Source organism: Saccopteryx bilineata, chromosome 9 (genome assembly GCF_036850765.1).
Source record: "Saccopteryx bilineata isolate mSacBil1 chromosome 9, mSacBil1_pri_phased_curated, whole genome shotgun sequence".
Taxonomy (NCBI): domain Eukaryota; kingdom Metazoa; phylum Chordata; class Mammalia; order Chiroptera; family Emballonuridae; genus Saccopteryx; species Saccopteryx bilineata.
Window position 1 is genome coordinate 40,717,244 of NC_089498.1, and position 20,522 is coordinate 40,737,765.

Here is a 20,522-nt window from a genome sequence, read left to right on the forward strand (position 1 = left end):
AATTTCCAGTGAATTCAGTGGGCCTGAATGACTCCTTGTTGGGACCCACAATGTCCATGTGGTGCTTGCTTTGGGGAAGGAGGCAGGTGGACTTAGGAGAGTCCTTATACATTTTCCAGTCGTTGGCACCGCCTTCACTTGCCACCTTGCTGTTGTGAGGTGGAGTAAGGTAAGCCTGTTGTGTGGGTTGGAAGAAACAGCTTCATCTCTGCACACCTGGGCATGCTCTGCTCTCTGCTACTCAACTGAAGAGGATGTGATTGGAGATTTCGACACAAGTCCTTGGAAATTTTCTGCATTGGGGCTTAATGCTCATTGCATGAGACTTGCAAATGAACCTTTTATTTTTCAGCTACATGACATGGGCCTGGCCATATATCCAGTTGTATCTGCCCTTCCAGTTCAGATTTCCCAGTGTCTACTGCTGAGTGTGAACAGGTTTGGAGGCCACCTGGCAGTGGGAGAGTTTCCAGCTGTTACCTGAAGAAGCTGGAGCACCTGCTGCCCATTGCTAGGAAGCCAATACACAGAGACGAGGGCAGAAGTGAATACAAGTGTCTTTAATTGAATTGCCAGCAAATCCGAGAAGGCAGAGGGCTTTGGACGCAAAGTCTGCCTTTATATCCTCAGTTTGCAGGCTTCTTTTATAGGGCGATCAGGGCTAGGTAGGGGTGGGAGAGGAATGTGGTTACATGTCCTTTTTTAGGCCTTGGCATGTTCACTGTCTTTGGAGATAAGGTTACTGGCTTTGTTACTTTTCTCAAGGAGTTGGATTGGGTCCTAGTCCTCCGTGGTCAGGGCTGTGGACACCTGTGTTTGATCGCCAGTTTGGGCATCAGGCTCACTGTGGCTGGTATTCACTGCCACAGCCTCCCTGCTCCTTTCCTCCTGTGTCCTTCTGTCCCAAGAGCAGGCAGTTTAGGACCAGGCAAGTTCTGGCCATTGTGGAGGGCAGGGAGCACACACAGTAGTCTGATTAGCTAGATGCAGGCGGGCCTCCCTCCCAGCTTCATGCAGAACTAGCTCAGGCTTTCTCTTTTACGGAGAACTTGGAGTTGACAGCTGTTGACAGAGACTGCAGGAGGAAAAGTGGGGAGAATGTCCTCCAGAAGGCTGCTGTGGGGGTTCTGGTAAGGGTTGATACGGCCTGACCCCTGGGAAGTGAGAGGACTCTGGGTGACGAGTGGTGGAATGCTGGACTGGGGTGGGGGGGATGAGAGTGGAGAGCTGATGCCACTCTTGCCTTTCTGTGCCACTGGCCCAAATGTGGTCTCAGGGGACCTGACTGCTAGTGGCTCAGTCCTAAAGCCTACCTCACATAGTTACCATGACCATTCAGTGGACCATCGGTTCAGGGCAGCTGCCTTTCCAACCTGGGATCCAAAGCAATGGTGGAATTCACAGGCCACCCTTGTTCAGACAGTGTCTGCTGAGCACCTTGTAGACTGGGCCAGGAGGCAGGCAAGGACCTAGACCCGTTCCTGTCCTCTCCTCAGGTTCCTTCCAGGATTCAGGGTGGAGTCAGAGGCTGGCTGAGCCTGGTGGATGGCCCTCACCACCATGGAGCTTCTCTCTGTCCCCAGTGTCCCATAGCTAGTATTGGAAAGCAAGCTTTCATTGGGCACCATAGGCAAATGGGATGCTTCTCAGAACCCCTCCTTCTCCTAGAGGGTGCTTGGTGATCTCAGGGAAAGCACTAGGATGTGAGTCCTTGGTGTGGAGGGATGGGTATGGGTGGGTGGGGGGGGGTGATGGTGACTGAAGCATTTGCAAATGAACATACTTTCAAGCCTGGCTGTCTGGCTTGGGCTGTGCCTGTTTCACAGCACTCTGATGACAGTAAGAGGAGGAGGGTGGGTTTCATGTCCCCCAGCAGATGGTAGGAGGATACAGTGAAGGAAGTGAGAAGGGAGACCAAGAGACTGAAGCTACACAGCTCACTGAAGAGAGAGTAATATAATGTCACAGAGAGGAGAGAATAAGGGTAACCATAAAACCTGTCATCCCAAGAGGAAAGGGTAAGGATTTGGCAATAGAGTCGCACAAAATGATGTCCACCAGTGAGGACCAGACACATAACACTGGGCCCTAGTGTGGGTGAAAGAGTGAGAATCCTTTATGTAGGGGCTGTTAACACAAAACTCACCAATGCAAGTCAACAGCGCCTGGTATTACCTTCACCCAAACCCACTGCGCGGCCTGGACTGGGGAGGGATGCTTTAACTACCAAGAGACTCAGAATTCCCCTGATAAAGAAAATGAAATTTAAAACATTATAGTTCTGCCTAACCAGGCAGTGGTGCAGTGGATAGAGCACCGGACTGCGATGTGGAGGACCCAGGTTTGAGGCCCTGAGGTTGCTAGCTTGAGTGGGGGCTCACCAGCTTGAGCGCAGGGTTGCTGGCTTGAGTGTGGGATCATAGACACGACCCCATGGTCACTGGCTTGAGCCCAAGGTCGCTGGCTCGAGCAAGGGGCCACTCAATCTGCTGTAGCCCCCAGTCGAGGCACATATGAGAAAGCAGTCAGTGAACAACTAAGGAGACTAAGGAGCTGCAATGAAGAATTGATGCTTCTCATCCTTCTCCCTTCCTGCTTGTCTGTCCCTATCTGTCCCTCTCTCTGTCTCTCCCTCTGTCACACACACACACACACACATGCCCACACACGTGTGCACACACACAAATTATAGTTCTTATTCAGATTTTATTTAAAAGTTACATTTTAACTTAACCCTCAGGATTTAGATGTGCAGAACTCCTTTCCTGTGCCTGTGGAGGGCTTATTAGGCTGAGCACAGGCTGAATGCCAGTCCCCCGGGCTCTCATGCAGGACCCTTGGCTGGTGAACACACTGCACAGCTGCACCATGACTCAGGGACTCAAAGCCCTCGCTCTGCTTCCCCTTCCCATACCTGGGGGTCTTGGAAACAAAAGCCCGGCACAGAAACACTTGGTAGTCACGGGCTTCTCTGGTTCTTCCCTCCCCTGAGAGGTGGCAAGTAGCCAACACCTGTTTGAAGTGGGAAGGAAAAGGGAAATGTGTGTGTGCTGGGGGGGTATGATTTTGCCACACTCAGGTACTGAGGGGTGACATGCCTGGCCCTCCAGCACCTTTCATGTTCTGTCTTCCCTGATCTTCTCAACCTTCCTGTGGGATTAGTTCTATGGTTGTTTAGTTTACTGGCAAAACTGAGGCTTGGAAAAGTTAGGTGACTTGCCTGATACACAGGGAGTAAGAGGCTGGGCAATACAGGCCCTTGTTATTCTGAACACAGGGGGCTGAGTGGGTGGGTCTCCTCTGGATCACCAGCTGGTATGGTAGTGGATTGGTTTCCTGGCTTTGAACAGGGCACAGGTAGAATCACAGCCACATCTTGAGGTCTGGCTTTTCTGTGTGCGCTGTTCATCTACCTTTTTGTGGGCTGTGACTGTGTTCTTTTTCATTGTCACATAGTGTTCTATGTGAATATCCATAGTTTAAAAAAAAAAATCTTTTCTCCTATGGACATGTTGGCCATTTCCAATTTGGAGCTGTTAACAGAATATAGCTGCGGATGTTTTTGAGCATATCTTCTGGTGGATGTAAGCCCTCATTTCTCTTAGGTATATACCTGGCAAGGAATTGCTTGGTCATTGAGTATGCATGGTTAGGTTTAGTAACTGTCAAACACTTTGCCAACATGGTTGTACATATTTCTTAAGCAATGTCTGGGGGATCCACCTGTCACATACCCAAAAACTTGGTATCTTCAGTCATTTTAATTTTAGCCATTCCTAGTGGGGATGGGGACAGTGATGAGCTATTCTTCACATGAAAGGGCAAGACAGTGTCTCAGTGGTAAGGGCCAGAACTTCTGGGGGATATGACTCTGTCCTTTATGCTATAGCCATATTCCAGGGGGCTCCGGAGAATGGAAAGAGAAGCCAAGAGCATTCCAAAGTGGGAAGAACCAAGACAGCTATAAATAAAATGCTAGGCTAAGACGAGACTTCTGGAAATTTTGTCATTACCTATTAAGAAACCAGGGATGACATTCATAAACACAATGTTTAAGATATTTATCAGGTAATATGGTAGAGGCACGGCCCAATCAGCATGCATTGTGTACTGGCTTGGAAGCTCAGGCCTGCTCATAGGTCACAACCTTTCCAGTTGAATAGCAGAGCCAAGAAACTGAACAGTGCCTGGGAGAACCCTGCTTCCTCCATGGTTAGAAGGCAGCACATTGGGGTGTTGCCCATTAGGGATACAGTTCCTTTCATTAGGCAAATACTGATATTGAGAGTAATAAAGTCAGCATGAAAATACTGAAAAGCAGGTAAAAACTCATTTCCAAGAAATGCAAATTGAAGTTTGTGATAAACTAAAGGAACATACAGAGGCGGAAAGCATTTAGTTTTACAAAAATGTGAAGAAAATCTTGTTTCCATTTTATCAAGTGCCCAGGGCCCACACACGTGCATGGGGGAATGAGGGTGGAGGAAGGGGAGGAAGGGGCAGAGGAAAATGGGCCAAATGGCTCAAAACAGCAGAGGGACCCCCGAGATGGCAGCTTTTAAACTCCAGGTTGCTCAAGAAATACACATTTCTCTGAAAGTCACAATTTGATCCCGTCAGTAGGTCTGTCAGGCTCAGCAAGTGAAATGAGGAATGCACAGTTAATTCTGAAATTCAGAAAAACAACGAACAAATTTAAGTATATGCCACGTCCTGCATGTGATACATCCATGCCGGGATGCTTTGTGGCTCCCTGAAACCAGCCCTGGTTTCGCGGGGCCCGCCTCCTCCTCTCCTCCTCGGGGACAGACCCTGGGCTGGAGCGCTTGCGTGGCCAAACCGTCGGAAATGCGAGTGGGCGCAGCCGCAGCGCGGGACAACCAGTGACAGGGGTGCGGTTTGCCCACTTCCCCTCCGCGCCAGGACCATCCTGCGCACTGACCTGCTGACCCTCTGACCCGCTGTCCTGCCACTTCCGAGATGCTTTCCACCAGGAGCCAATCAGCTGCCATGAAATGCACGTGCACAGAGGGCGGCACCTTACTGGCCGGACACACGCCAGTCAGGAGAGGGAGCGAGGACGCAGAGCGGCGGTCGCGGGGAGAGGGCTGGTGAGAGTGCTGGTCCGCGGTGGAGTGATTGGAGTGTTCGCTAGCCTCCGCTTCGGCCACCACATCACGATCAGCATCACCTCCACCTCTTCCCCACCACGACCGTATCGCAGTCCCGCGGGCCCTTCCGCGCGCCCTCGGTGCCCGTTGGGTCTGTCAGCGCGCACCCACACCCCGAGCGCGTGTGCACTGGCGAGTGCCTCCCCTGCGGTGACTTGTGTCATGTGGACAGGACAGAGAACACGCCTCACCACAAAATGTAAGCACAAAAGGACAATTTTTTGTTTCACTGAGAATGGCTGGGGAAGGTCTTCAGGCATGGATGTATCCAGCTGCTCTAGAACTGCGGTCAAGGACTGTTTGTCTCCATCTCTCAGCTTTGCTCTCCTGTATGCTGGCTCCACCTGGAGGCAAGGTGACCCAGACCTTTAGAGACACAACCTCAACAGAAAAGGAGGTTCTCTTTACCAGTAATTATAAGCAAAGTCCCAGAATGAGTCCCATTATACTGACTTGGTTTATGACCCATTCTGAGCCAACAACTAAGATAAGCTGGGTCTAACTTTTCTGCCCCGGGAGTTGAGGGTTCCAGCCCATTTGAAGCACATAGACTGAGATGGGTGTGCCCCCCCCAGGAAACAGCAATCCTGTTGTTACCAGCAGGGTGTTTGGATGCTGTGCAGGACAACATCTTTTATCCTCTGTGGGTTTTTTTTTTTTTTTTTTTGTATTTTTCTGAAGCTAGAAACGGGGAGAGACAGTCAGACAGACTCCCGCATGCGCCCGACCAGGATCCACCCGGCATGCCCACCAGGGGGCGATGCTCTGCCCCTCCGGGGTGTCGCTCTGTTGCGACCAGAGCCACTCTAGCGCCTGGGGCAGAGGCCAAGGAGCCATCTCCAGCGCCTGGGCCATCTTTGCTCCAGTGGAACCTTGGCTGCGGGAGGGGAAGAGAGAGACAGAGAGGAAGGAGAGGGGCAGGGGTGGAGAAGCAGATGGGCTCTTCTCCTGAGTGCCCTGGCCGGGAATCGAACCCGGGACTTATGCACACCAGGCCGACGCTCTACCACTGAGCCAACCGGCCAGGGCCTATCCTCTGTGGGTTTTTAAAAAAACATTTATTCAATCTATAGGGGTATCATTGGTTAATAAAATTATATAGGTTTTAGGTATACAATCCTATAATACATCACCTGTATTTTGCATTGTGTGTTCACCACCCCAAGTCAAGTCTTCTCTGTTTTCAAATATTAGCTGGATGAGTTGCTCTCACTGACCGGAAGTTATTGCTATAAGAAAATAGCAGTAATAATTATGATAATAATGAAACACAAAAACACTTGTATCACTCTACGGTTCCTATGTTACAAAACACTTTGACACATGCCACTTTTGTGCCCACTGGAGATTACATATGGCCAACATTCTACAATTTGGGGAGGAGGTGAATGAGAAAGAACAACACAGAGTCTGGCATCCCACAGACAAAGCACCCAGGATTTTATGCTGGAAGGAATTTAATTAAATGTGCAGTTTGGACAGTGTTTTCCTTTAGTACTTCAAGTAAGCTCAGGAGTGACTGATAAAGCCTAGGAGTTGTGTTTGGCAGCTCCATGTCTTGCAAAGTTCTCACCAGGTTGCAGTGTTCCTGTCTTTCCCAAAGAGCCAAGGACAAGTTTAGCTGGAGTGTGCCCAAAAGAGTAGGTTCCGGAATGCAGGATTTCTCCATAGCCTGACATCTGGGAACCCAAAGACATTAGCCCATTCGCCTCATTCTGTTATCATGTCCTACCCCCTCTCAGGTGTATAAGGATGACCCCTCCCACCCTGGGGTTTATTTTATTTTAAAATTATTTATTTATTTATTCATTTTAGAGAGGAGAGGGAGAGACAGGAGAGACAGAGAGAGAGAGAGAGAGAAGGGGGGAGGAGCTGGAAGCATCAACTCCCATATGTGTGCCTTGACCAGGCAAGCCCAGGGTTTTGAACCAGCGACCTCAGCATTTCCAGGTCGACGCTTTATCCACTGCGCCACCACAGGTCAGGCCCCACCTCTGGGGTTTAATATGAGCCAGTTCCAGAAGGCTGGCCCAGGCCTTCACTCTAGCCCTCCTGTCCCCAACCTACACCAAGCCCAGAGCTTTCTAAGCCTTCTTGTTCTTCTTTTCTGGAAGAACACAGCTCAAACCTTGGGAAAGAAATGTACCTCACAGATCTTTTGGTAAGGAAAGCAACCCTCAGCTACTTTACCCTAACCCCGACACACCCCCGTGGGTTGGGGCGAGCGCAGAATGTGGGTCCAGAAGGAACATCTCATGAGTGGATGTGTTATACACGGGAGTCCATGGTTAGGGCCATCACCAAGGCCCCAAATTTTCTGTGTAGGGGCACCCACTGCCTATCCCTAGCCCCTAGTTCCTCATGACTGCGAGACAGTTGTTTAGGAGGCCAGTGGGAAGCAACACTGCCCCCCAGCAGACCTGCTCTGGGCATCAGCTCCTTCATCAGCCCTGGAGTGGATGGCTTCCCCTCTCCTTCTCGCCTGTGGGTGTGGGAAGGATCCATGGGATGGCGGTGGAAGTGTTTGCAAATGGAAAGTGCTGTATGCAGTGACACATAACCACAAAAAGAGCAGGCATCCCCACTGGAGTCGGCTGTACTTCCCCACTTTCAGAGCCGGACTTGAGATTTGCTCATGGTATTGCAGCAGTTAAGTGTCACGAATCCCAGCACATCTGTTCTGCAGGCTCTGGAGGTCCCCCTCTAAATGAGTTTGGAGGGCGAGCCACAGCAGCCTGCCTCTTTCTGAATTGCAGTAGGAACTAAGGCCTTGTCCCTGCCCTTGGACACCTGCCTGAACCTTGGCTTTCTTTGAGCATTGATTTACTTTTCCAGAGAGTTCTTTGGCTCACATCACAATGCAGCATCGTTTTTAATTTTGTCTTTTCTGGCTCTTGCTCAGATGTGTCCCAGCCCCAGTGCTGTTCACCGGGAGCCCATCTGCTGTGAGTGCCAGTCCAGATTCAGGGGCCACCTACCGGGGCCTAAGGCTGAGGCAGTACTACCTTACTGGGTCCCTCTGTCTCTGAGACCCCAAAAGCAGGTGGGTGACTGAAACCAGGGGTTTTTCACTGGGTCCAAGGAACATTTCTACATAAATGATCATGTCATCTGTAGATATAAATGATTTAATTTCTTCCTTTCCAACATGGATGCCTTTTATTTATTTATTTATTTTTTGCCTGGTACACTGGCTAGAACTTTCAGTATATGTTGAATAGAGTGGAGAGACAAGACAGACTTGTCTTTTTCCTGATCTTGAAGGGATAGTGTACAGGTTTTCACCATTAAGTATGATGTTAGCATTAGTTTAAATGTCTTTATCAGATTAAGGAAGTTCCCTTTGTATTCCTAGTTAGCTGAGAGCTTTTATTAGAAATGAAGGTTGGGGCCCAGGCTGGTTGGCCCAGTGGATAGAGTGTTGGCCTGGCATGTGAATATCTGGGTTCAATCCCCAGTCAGGGCACAGATGAGAAGCAACCAACTGCTTCTCTTTCTCTCCCTCTCCCCATTTTCTTTCTCTTCCCCTCTTATAGTCAGTGGATCGGTTGGGTCAAGCATTAGCCCCAGATGAGGGTTGCCGGGTGAATCCCTGAATCCCAGTTAGGGTGCATGCAGCAATTTGTCTCTCCATCTCCCCTCCACTCACTTAAAAAGAAAAAGAAAAAAAGGGGGAGGAGGGGAAATGAATGATGGATTTTGCTTGTGTCTATTGAGATCATCATATGGTTTTCTTTTTTTTGGTTTGCTAATATGATGAATTACATTGATTAGTTTTCAAGAATCAAATGACCATTCCTATAATAAACTTGATTTAATCATGATGTATATCCATTTGATTAGAATTTTTGCATTTGTATTCATTATGGATATTGGTCTGCACTTTTTTTGTAATGCTTTTGTTTTTGTATGAGGATAATGCTGGCTTTGTACAATTAATTGGAAAATATTCCATCATTTTCCGTAAGACTTTGCATAGAATTGGCAATATTTCTTCTTTCAGTACTTGATAGAATTTTCCAATAAATCCATATGGGCCTGGGGCTTCCTTTGCGGGAAGGTTTTAACCACAAATTTAATTTCTTTCATAGATGCAGAGCTACTTATACTATCTATTTCTTCTTGAGTAAGCTTTAGTAGTTTGTATCTTTCAAGGAATTTGTTCATTAACTCATTGTTGTTGAGTTTATTATCATAATGTTGTTCATAATATACTCCTATCACTCTTTTAAAATCAGTAGAATCTGTAGTGCTGCCATCTCTCATTTCTTGTTTTTTAATAAACTCTCAAAAAGAGGTCAGTGACTTTACAATAACTAAGTCATATGTTCTAGGCCCATGATGGCGAACCTTTTTATAAAAACTGCCCACTTTTGCAGTGCTGGTCAACCTGGTCCCTCCCATCCACTAGTGGGTGTTCCAGCTTTCATGGTGGGCCAATCACGACACCATTTGGTTGCTCCGCTGCCACCCACCATGAAACATGAAGCTTGAATGCAGGGTCGCCAACCTGAATGTGGGATTGTAGACATGATCCCATGGTTGCTGGTTTGAACCCAAAGGTTGCTGGCTTAAACCTAAGGTTACTGGCTTGAGCAAGGGGTCATTGGCTCAGCTGGAGCCCTGGTCAAGGCATGTATGAGAAAGCAGTCAATGAACAATCAAAGTACTGCAATGACTGGTTTATGCTTCTCGTCTCTCTCCTTTCCTGTTTGTCTGCCCCCCCACTCTCTCTCTCACTTTTATTTTTATTTTTTATTTTTTATTTTTATTTTTATTTTTATTTATTTTTTATCTGAAGCTGGAAACGGGGAGAGACAGTCAGACAGACTCCCACATGCGCCCGACCGGGATCCACCCGGCACGCCCACCAGGGGCGACGCTCTGCCCACCAGGGGGCGATGCTCTGCCCCTCTGGGGCGTCGCTCTGCCGCGACCAGAGCCACTCTAGCGCCTGGGGCAGAGGCCAAGGAGCCATCCCCAGCGCCCGGGCCATCTTTGCTCCAATGGAGCCTCGGCTGCGGGAGGGGAAGAGAGAGACAGAGAGGAAGGGGGGGTGGGGGTGGAGAAGCAAATGGGCGCTTCTCCTATGTGCCCTGGCTGGGAATTGAACCCGGGTCCCCCACACGCCAGGCCGACGCTCTACGCTGAGCCAACCGGCCAGGGCCTCTCTCTCTCACTTTTAAAAAGAATTCTCAGAAGCCTGGATCTTGTCCATCTCTTTGACGTTACCCCTGACCCATTCCTGGCAGAGCCCCAACTGCCTGATGGTGATCGCTTGGACTGGCCAGTTTGTCCCATTAGCCTAATTGGGTTCTTTAGCAAGAGAGAGGATATGAGTGCTGCCCAGGCAGCCTGTAAGGTCTGCCCCATGACGTTAGTTCTGTTATGCCCATCCTCGAGGGATCTCTAATGGGCACATGCTCTTCTGCCACCTTCTCCACCTAGCCAGCCCCTGTGACCTGGCTCGGGGGCGCTTTCTCGGAAAGCCTCCTCTGGCTTGGCATGCTTTCCCAGCTCCGTCTGCTCTGCGGGATCCCGGCCTTTATTTATTTATTTATTTATTTTTATTTATTTTTTCATTTTTCTGAAGCTGGAAACAGGGAGAGACAGTCAGACAGACTCCCGCATGCATCCGACCGGGATCCACCCGGCACACCCACCAGGGGGCGATGCCCTCCCACCCTGGGCATTGCCATGTTGCGACCAGAGCCACTCTAGCGCCTGGGGCAGAGGCCACAGAGCCATCCCCAGCGCCCAGGCCATCTTTGCTCCAATGGAGCCTTGGCTGCGGGAGGGGAAGAGAGAGACAGAGAGGGAAAGCGCAGCGGAGGGGTGGAGAAGCAAATGGGCGCTTCTCCTGTGTGCCCTGGCCGGGAATCGAACCCAGGTCCTCCGCACGCTAGGCCGACGCTTTACCGCTGAGCCAACCGGCCAGGGCCCAGCCTTTATTATTTCACATGGACAGTGCAGTGTAGTAACCCTCTGTGGGCAGGGTGGGGTTTTCTGTGCTTCTCGACTAGTGCCCGCCGTGGAGCATGCACTTGGAAAGCAAGAGCTTAGAGGAGTGGGTAGAACTGGCCAGAGTGTCCTCAACCTGTCGAGCTAAAGGGTCACAGGCAAGGGGCGCCCATGCCATGGTGGCAAGAGGTGCAGAGGTGGGGGAGCGGGGTGCCCCAGGCCTTGTTAGGTCTTCTCGATGCATCAGCCCTCAGCCCCTCCCCTGCAGAGGCGCCTGTCGGTGCAGCTCATCTCACACGGGGCATCTGGCGCTCCTGGCAGCCTCGCGAAGTTAACAGGTTTGCTCGAAAGTAGTTCATTATTATTTCCTGAAACATGTGACATGAGCACATGGTTGGATATTCCAGCAATACGAAGGAGTGTGGTGAACGTAATTCTCCCTCCTGCCCCCTGTCCTATTGCCCTGCCCTCCCCCCAAGGCTCCCTGTGTGTACTGAGATTTTCTGTGTGGGCTCTTTCACTCAAACTCCTGGCTTGAAACAACAGTCACTGTTTATTCCTTGTGTGTCCGAGGTCGGCCTCTGCTGGGTGGCTCAGTCCCACGTGTCCCTGATCTTGGGGTTGGTGAGCTTGCTCAGGCCTGGCCTTCTTGCCACAATGACAGAGGAGCAAGAGGTGTTGGAATCCTGGGAGGCTGCTTTGGCCCAGGTCTAGATCTGGCTGCTGTCCCTTCCTCCTCATTCTGCTGGCCAAACCTGTGTCTGATCTAACCCAAATTGAGGGGTGGGCTCTGCCCTGTCCCTGCTGGAAGGAACTTCAGAGGCACATGGCAAAGAGAGAGGTGCGGAATCGGATGTAATCCACCACAACTCATACAAACAATATTACACATATTTTCTTTTAAAATATGCAAATGGTATCATCCAGTGTCTACAATGCTGCATTTCCCACTAAACAGCGTGTCCTGACAGACTCGGCCTCCTGTTCTAGCCAAAGGCCACTTCATTTCCTCTTATCCCTTCAGTCTGTCATGAATTGCCTTTTTTTTTTTTTTTTTGTATTTTTCTGAAGCTGGAAATGGGGAGGTAGTCAGACAGACTCCCACATGCACCCGACAGGGATCCACCCGGCATGCCCACCAGGGGGCGATGCTCTGCCTATCCGGGGCATCACTCTGTTGCAACCGGAGCCACTCTAGCGCCTGAGGCAGAGGCCACGGAGCCATCCTCAGCGCCCAGGCCATCTCTGCTCCAATGGAGCCTCGGCTGCAGGAGGGGAAGAGAGAGACAGAGAGGAAGGAGAGGGGGAGGGGTGGAGAAGCAGATGGGCGCTTCTCCTGTGTGCCCTGGCCGGGAATCGAACCCGGGACTCCTGCATGCCAGTCTGATGCTCTACCACTGAGCCAACCGGCCAGGGCCATGAATTGCTTTTTATTGGTGGACACTGAGTCTGTCTAGTCATAGCAGCCAATGCTGCAATGAGTGTTCTGTGCACACAATTTGCAAATGCATGTGCGTTCCTTCTGGTATGCAGTCCTGGGAGTGGCTTGCTGGACCAGACTGTCATTTTAAACTCTGATCTATGTTAAAATGCTAGCAGACCCTCTTCATGGATGAGAATGCTGAGGCTGAGAGGGGCTGAGTGTTGTGCCCAAAGGCTGTTCCTGGAGGCCACCAGGGTCAGGACAGAACCAGGTCTCCTTGCTCCAACCTGTGCGTCCTGCCCCTGCACCACTCAGAGTCCTGCAGCAGAGGTTCAGGTGGTGGGCTGTAAGAGCAGGGGGAGCATGACAGTGCTGGCCCCTGCCACCCCAGAGTGTCAGGAGGAGGAGAGCTGTTCCCTCAGCTGGGGGTTGGCGTGTGCTTGTGGGAGGGGTGCAGAGAGCACCTGACCTGGCTCTGTCCCTGAGGCTGTGCTTGTCTGGGGCCTAGCCCCATCTACTTTGAAACATCTTTTCCCTTTCTCTCTGTCAGATCATAAAGATGGTCCGGGTTGATGTCCCCAAAGCCAACAAGGCCTGCCCCTGTCCATGTCACCGCTTTGGGGGCCTCCTCCCAGTGCCTAGGGGTCAGGCAGCGATGCCCTACTGGGTGCCCCGGGTCCTGAGGTCTCACAAGAAGGTAAGACGGAGGCTCCTGCAGCAGCGAGGCCTGGGACTGAGGGCAGGCCTGTGGAGGGACCCAGAGGTGAGGGGGAGGATGCTGGGTTCTCTCCCCACAGAGACCTCCATTGGTGTCCGTGGGGGTGGCGTCCTCTGGAAGCCATGGCAACAAGGCCTGTGTGGGATGGCCAGCTCTGATGTCCTGGTGGGTTAGGGAGGGGTCACTGCTGTCTGAGGGGGGCCCTGTGTCAGCTGCCCGCTTTCCCAGAATTTCTCCTCCACCTTCCCCTCCCCCTGCCCTCCTTCCTCCACCTGGTGTGCCTGCTCACCTCCCTGCCTTCTCCCTCCCACGCCTGCACCCTCACCCCTTCCAGCTCTCAGCCTGTCTGAGCATCCTGTGCTTATTGCCCAGCCCTGGAGGCATGGCGGGTGGTGGGGGAGGGAGTCGAGAAGGGCCATCACGCTGACCTTCTGTCCTCCCTCTTGGCTCTGTCTGGCTCCTGCGGAGCTCTGGGTTCCAAGACTGGGACTGCAGGCTGGCCAGGTCCAGCGCTCCTCCACCCCAGCACCGCTTCTCCCAGGGTGTCCTGGGTGGCAGTCAGAGGCGTCCTTTCTGCCTTTGCCCACATTCCACTTGCGGCTTGTCCATCATCAAGCTGGAAACTGTCCCCAGAATGAAGACCCAGAGTCCCTTTAAAAGGAGACCAGGGCTGGCGGTTTGTGCTGGCCATGGCCCCTTTAGAGGTTTCTAGACCAAGCACCTACCCCATGAATCACCGGGCTGGTCACATTTTCCTAGTACATATATATTCATATGTTCATGTTTTTTAGGTGGTGAGAAGGCAGCAGAGTTTTAAAGGCATCAAAGGTAACTCTCCCCGGGAATACAGTGCCTCATGAGGATCATGCTGGGGATGGGGAGACCTCTCTCTTCTCAGATGCCTGTAACACAAAGACGTCCACAGACTGGCACACACAGCACTTCTCCTCCCCCTGCTCTCGTCAGACACGACTAATCATCCACCATCTTTTCCCAAAGAGCCCAAGGAAGCCTCAGATTCCATTAAACTATCAACATTGTTTAATGATTTGTGTGTGTGTGTGTGTGACAGACAGAGTGACAGACAGTGACATACTAGAAGGGAGAGAGATGAGAAGCATCAATTCTTCATTGAGGCACGTTAGTTTCTCATTGATTGCTTTCTCATATGTGCCTTGACTGGGGGGCTACAGCAGACCAAGTGACCCCTTGCTCAAGCCAGCGACCTTGGGCTCAAGCTGGTTAGGTTTGCTTCAAACCAGATAAGCCGGCACTCAAGCTGGTGACCTTGGAATTTCAAACCTGGGTCCTCCACATCCCAGTCCTGTGCTCTATCAACTGTGCCACTGCCTGATCAGGCTCAACATTGTTTAAAGATGAAACCAATTTGCAATCGGGTGTTAGATGATATTTATTTATTTATTTTTTCTTTTTTTTTTTCTTTCATTTTTCTGAAGCTGGAAACAGGGAGAGACAGTCAGACAGACTCCTGCATGCGCCCGACCGGGATCCACCCGGCACGCCCACCAGGGGCGACGCTCTGCCCACCAGGGGGCGATGCTCTGCCCATCCTGGGCATCGCCATGTTGCAACCAGAGCCACTCTAGTGCCTGAGGCAGAGGCCACAGAGCCATCCCCAGCGCCCGGGCCATCTTTGCTCCAATGGAGCCTTGGCTGCGGGAGGGGAAGAGAGAGACAGAGAGGGAAAGCACGGCAGAGGGGTGGAGAAGCAAATGGGCGCTTCTCCTGTGTGCCCTGGCCGGGAATCGAACCCGGGTCCTCCGCACGCTAGGCCGACGCTCTACCGCTGAGCCAACCGGCCAGGGCCTAGATGATATTTAAAGTGTTTTTTTTTAAAGGTCTAATTTTCTATAATTTATGACATTGTGTGTGTGTTATATATGCATAAGTTAATGACAGTATATTTGTTTATATATTCATGACAGTACACGTTCTTATATTGTATATTCACAACACAGTATATGTTTGTGACACCATATTTATGCATATATTCATTACACAGTACTTCATATATTTATATTTGTGACGTAGCCTGTATACATTCATATATTTATGACAGATGTAGTGCATATATATTCATATGTTCATGATGCAGTATGTAGTCATGACAAAGCATATTCCTACATTTATATACTTGTGACCCAGTATCTATATTGTGTTATGCACTTATGTCACACTAAGCAAGGAGGTGGCATCTGCACACTGACTTGCATTTACGAGTGGGTTGGACTTGGTCTTGAAGTCCCTTTCTGGTGCTGATGGCTGACACTTCTTTCTCTGCACTGCACGTGAGCAGAGAAGAGGATATGTTTTGTGGGCTTGTATCACGTCCTCCCCTAGTGTGCCGTAGCCAGACTGCGTAGTGAGTGCCCTTGATTGAATCTATAGACACTGGAGGGAATGTGGGATACCGAGAGGCTGGATGACAGACGCCTCTCTGGTTCATGTGGTGGGCGAGAGATTTGAGCGGCCCTCTCAGAACCCAGGAAGAGCTGGGGAGGAGAGTGCTTGGGAAATGAATGGCCAGTACTCAGCTTGCCCACCTCTTCATGGTGCAAAAGATTCATATTTTTTCCAGACTACAAAAGTAACCCAATTAGGAGTTTCATTGATCACAGCCTTTGCCGGGGGCAATTTGGAGGTGTCTATCAAATCTCATAATGTGCATAACCCTTAACCCAGCAAGCCCCTGTCTGGGTCCTGTTCGCTGACATTCCCACATGCACTCGTATCTGCACCAGTGATTTGCATGGCAAAATATTGGAAGCACATTAGCGTCTCTTAGTGGGAGGAAAGAAGTCAGTGGGGGTGTATTTGAAGTGTGGCACTTGCCACCTAGAGTATGTAGCTGTTAGGGACAATGAAATGGACCCCAGGACACATTACAACATAGAAAAACAAAAGCAAGTCTCTGTAGCTCATACACCAGGACTTCACTGATGTAAATTTTAAAAGCAGATGCCCTGTTAGGATGTAGGTAAGGGCTGGGTGGGTGTGTCTGAGCTGTCACTGGAATTCAAGAGTGCGAATGAGAGAAAGGGTCCTGCAAAGAGAGACTAGAATGGGAGGGGGTGCACAAGGAAAAAATAGAGCAATACCTTGGCTCAGGTCAAAGAGTCCAAAGTCACTTTATGTGTAGAAATGTATTGGTAGGAGAAACTGCAGTTCTAACTGTATAATCACACACATTTATGGGTTTATTTTTTTTTTATTGGTTGTTTTGGCTTTGAATAATACTCTGCGTCTTCTTTAAAAAATAATTTTATTATTTTTTATTTATTGATTTTAGAGAGAGAAAGAAACACCGATTTGTTCTTCTACTTGTTTATATATACATTGACTGTTTCTTGTATGTCCTCTGACCAGGGATCAAACCTGCCACCTTGGTTTGTTAAAGGGATGCTCTAAACCAGTGGTTCTCAACCTGTGGGTCAGAAAATACATATGTCGAACGACCAAAACACAGGGGTTGCCTAAAGCCATCGAGAAATACATATTTTATTTAAAAATGTATTGTATAATAAATATGTATTTTCCGATGGCTTTAGGCGACCCCTGTGTTTTGGTCGTTCGACCCCCGCCGGGATCGCGACCCACAGGTTGAGAACTGCTGCTCTAAACCAACTGATGGGCCTGGCCAGGGTCAACACAGCATCTTTAAGAAAAGCCTAAAGCTCGGTTAGTTTATTGTTGAATCATGTGTCAAATGATAATTGTTTAACTAAGTTCGAAACCCCGAGGTTGTCAGCTTGAGTGCATACTCATCAGGCTTGAGCGTAGGGTCCTGGCTTCAGCATGGGATCATAGACATGACCCCATGGTCATTGGCTTGAGCCAAAAGGTCGCTGGCTTGAAGCCCAAGGTCGCTGGCTTGAGCAAGGGATCACTTGCTCTGCTATAGCCCCCTGGTCAAGGCACATATGAGAAAGCAATCAATGAACAAATAAGGAGCCACAACAAAGAATTCATGCTTCTCATCTCTCTCCCTTCTGCCTGTCTGTCTCTGTCTGTCTCTCTCTCTCAAAACAAAACAAAAAAAAACCGGTATTAACTTTTACTCCAGCCATTGTTCTGTAGTTCTGGCAGTTTATATTAATAATGTCTCAAGCCAGAGGCATTCAGAGGACAGGACCGAGCACGCGGTCCCACCATACAGATCAGCGTGAGGCTCTTCCCGAGCTCCGCACAGAGGAACTCAGTGTGTTTCTCTGGGCCAGTATCTGCTGACTTCTGTTTTAAAGAGAAATTCTGTATTTCTCATCTTGTGTTTTCCTTGCCTGGTGTTCAGTGTACAAACTGGGGCAGGCCTGCTGCTCCACACCTGGGCTGGGTCTGACTCGCTTTCTCTGCCTAGAAACCTCCCCGGACTCACATTCCTGGCACAAGCGCTGGCGGATCTGCTGCAACAGAGGCCTCCTCCTCAAGTGGCAGCAGCTGCAGGCCCTCCACCAGGATGAGCTGCTGGCCCCCGGCAGAGGAGAGAGCCGGCAGCCCCCCTCCCTGCCTCTCAGCCTTGGCCTCCTTGCCTTCCTCCAGGCTGTCTGGAGGGTCCTGGCGGTTATTCGGTGAGCAGGCTCAGGGTGGGACCGGGGAATCCCAGGCCCTATCCCTCCCTGGGCTGCGTCACTCAGGGGCTGCTGGGGTTTAACCGAGTCCAGGATGTGGAGAACTTGGTTGTAGTTGAACAGAAGGGTGGACATGGGTGTGGCCGTGATTACTGTTATGTGGTTCTCACTGTCCAGAGTCTTGCTCATTACGCAATGCAGGTGTCTTTTCTTTCCAGCCAGGTTCACGGAAGAGCAATGCAGATCTGATAGAGCTGATGGTGGGGAGCAGGCACCCTGGGGCCGCCGCCTTTCTCTTCTCCCCTCTTCTCTGTCCCCAAGTTCTAAAATCCTCCTGTCCCCAGAACACCACCAGGTCCCGTTCCCATAAATTTCCATCGTGTCCATATTGAGAGTGGATCTTTGAGGCAGCTCGCCCAGCCAGCCCTCTGGGGTTGGAGCGCACCTTTAGGGGGGGACCTGCTGCCTCTCCCCCAGCCCCGCCCCAGCCATCCAGGCTCCATATTGGAAAGCCCTTACCCAGTCCAGACCCCACCAGCCTCCGCCAGGACTCACATTTCTCACCTGCTTGCCTGCTGACTTCCTCCAGGAAGACTCTGGGGTTCAGGGCAGGGCCACCCCTTCCCCAGCTTCTTCCTTTAGTCTCTGAAAAAGCCTTCCTCCTCTTCCTCTTCTGAACTCTTCCCACCCAGTTCACCCATTCTTTCCCCACCACAGCCCCTCTCCAGCCAATTCCTTTTCATCACTCTCTATGTAAATTACATGTAAACACACATGTATGTAAATAACATGCAAATGTATGCAACTCTAATTTACATGTACTGACACATGGCTTTTTTATTGAATTTATTGGGGTACAGGTTTCAAGTATACAATTCCATCACACATCAGCTACACACGGTATCGTGTGCCCATCGCCCCAAGTAAAATCCTTCTCCATCCTCATTTCTCCCACTCTCTCCACCTCCATGACCCCTGACTCTCTGGCTGTCATAACACACTTGTCTGTGTCTATGTGTTTCATATATATATATATGTATGTGTGTTTTTCCTTTTACTTAGTTCTTATGCCTTCACCATGTACTTGTAAGAGGAATATTCTAGAAAATGCCAGGATCTGAAACCCGCTATAGCTGTCATTTCCCCATGTCTCGAGCTGTTCAGGGCAGGTTAGCTTAGTCTTTGTCACTCTGCCCTGGCCAGAAGTGGACGTCCCTGTGTCCTGTGTGCTGCGTGTCTATTCTCCTAGTGTTGGACTCCCTGGGATGACAAAGCCTGTGATGCACATTCACCTATGAGTGACCTGGGTCACCACCTGTCTAGGGCGTGTGCTCCCAGGAAGGGGTCTGGGCAGGGGTTCGTCAGCTCGGCGTGACCTGTCAACATGAGTAGGTCAGCACTGTGATGTTTTATTTCTCTGCTTTTAGGAAGCTTCATCTTTCTTTTTATGTTTGGCAACTCGATGCCAAATTTAGAGGGACTCCCTGCACGCACCCTGGGAAGAACAGAGATAAACTTGAGTGTTAGGTGGACGGTCAGGGCCGGCCAAAGGGAAGACTGCTAACACTTTTATAGGAGGCACCTGCTTTTGTGCCGGGCTCTTCGGGCAGAGGTGCAGGCACCAACCAGCTGCATAGGAAAGATATCCTGCCTGGCTGGGGTATATGTGGGATGCCCTGTGAGATACCCCAAACTACACAACCAAGTTACCTGAGGAGAAGCCTCTGTTCGCCCATCAGTTAGCCTGGTGGAGACTTTAGAACCAGGCAGACCTCTGGAGGGCAGGTGAGCTCAGAGCCTTCTCAACAGGGAGCCCCAAGGAGCAGTGTTCCCTTCTTGTTCAGACCTGCTTCAGCTTTCATTTCATTCAATTCCTTACCATTTCTGCCAAGTTGGGACTCTTACTTCAGAGTGAGCTGGCTCTGCAGGGTTGAGTGACTTGCCTGAGGTCCCATAGCTGGAAAGTGAGCCAGCTAAGACTGCACCCTGCTGTCCTCTCTCTGCACCCCTCCTGCCTGGGCTCCTGAGCACTGAGCCCACTGGGGACCTGGATGACATCCCTCTCCATTGTGGGGTACCCTCCATTCTCCTCCCCATGGAGAAGTCCTGTGGGCTCAGCAGAGGACAGTCCTACAAAATGCTTTTCTCTCTGTTTTCCAGCCATTTGGGGGGGTTTTAAAGTTGGAATCTGCAGCTACTATCAAGAATATCAACAAAAATGTCCATCATAATGAAGGTATTTAACGAAAGTTTTCAAATCAGGAGGAGTCTGAGGTAGTCACTATTTTCTCAGATCACATAATTCACACCCAGGATTCAATGCAAATTATTCATCGTTTGGGATTCTTGGTTTTACAGAGTTGCTGTGAATGCAGGTGGATTCTGTTGTTAAATGTAGTCAATAAATGTGAAACTCTAAAGTGGTCCCAAATTTATTGATAGTGACTTTTCTTCATAAAGAAGTGACTTGTTCTCTACTTCTGTGTCCCTGTGGGATGGGGGTCGCTTCTAAGTTTCTTATCTCTCTGCCAAGGACAGCACACCCTCTGGATGAGGGACCTGTAATGCTTTTAGCACCTGTTTTAGGTGGGTATCACTTTAAATAGCATAAAATTTTATGTGAATTGAAGTTTTAAAACTGAGTGTTGGGCAAATATGTTCAT

General features: G+C 50.1%; 1 protein-coding gene across 3 annotated transcripts; it reads left to right on the top strand.

Moving 5' to 3' along the window:
* Window positions 1-5,081: 5,081 nt before the first annotated feature.
* On the top strand, window positions 5,082-20,309 carry C9H16orf95 (chromosome 9 C16orf95 homolog). Of its 3 annotated transcripts, none has more exons than XM_066242851.1 (6): window positions 5,082-5,370; window positions 8,074-8,214; window positions 13,106-13,252; window positions 14,065-14,101; window positions 17,649-17,859; window positions 20,020-20,309. In XM_066242851.1, the coding sequence occupies exons 2-6, from the start codon at window positions 8,074-8,076 to the stop codon at window positions 20,036-20,038; spliced, it is 555 nt and encodes a 184-aa protein (XP_066098948.1). In that variant the 5' UTR covers window positions 5,082-5,370; the 3' UTR covers window positions 20,039-20,309. The 3 variants fall into 3 exon arrangements, with proteins under 3 accessions (XP_066098948.1, XP_066098947.1, XP_066098949.1); XM_066242850.1 differs by lacking the exon at window positions 20,020-20,309 and adding an exon at window positions 18,078-18,692; XM_066242852.1 differs by lacking the exons at window positions 8,074-8,214; window positions 20,020-20,309 and adding an exon at window positions 18,078-18,692.
* The last annotated feature ends 213 nt before the right edge of the window (window positions 20,310-20,522 follow it).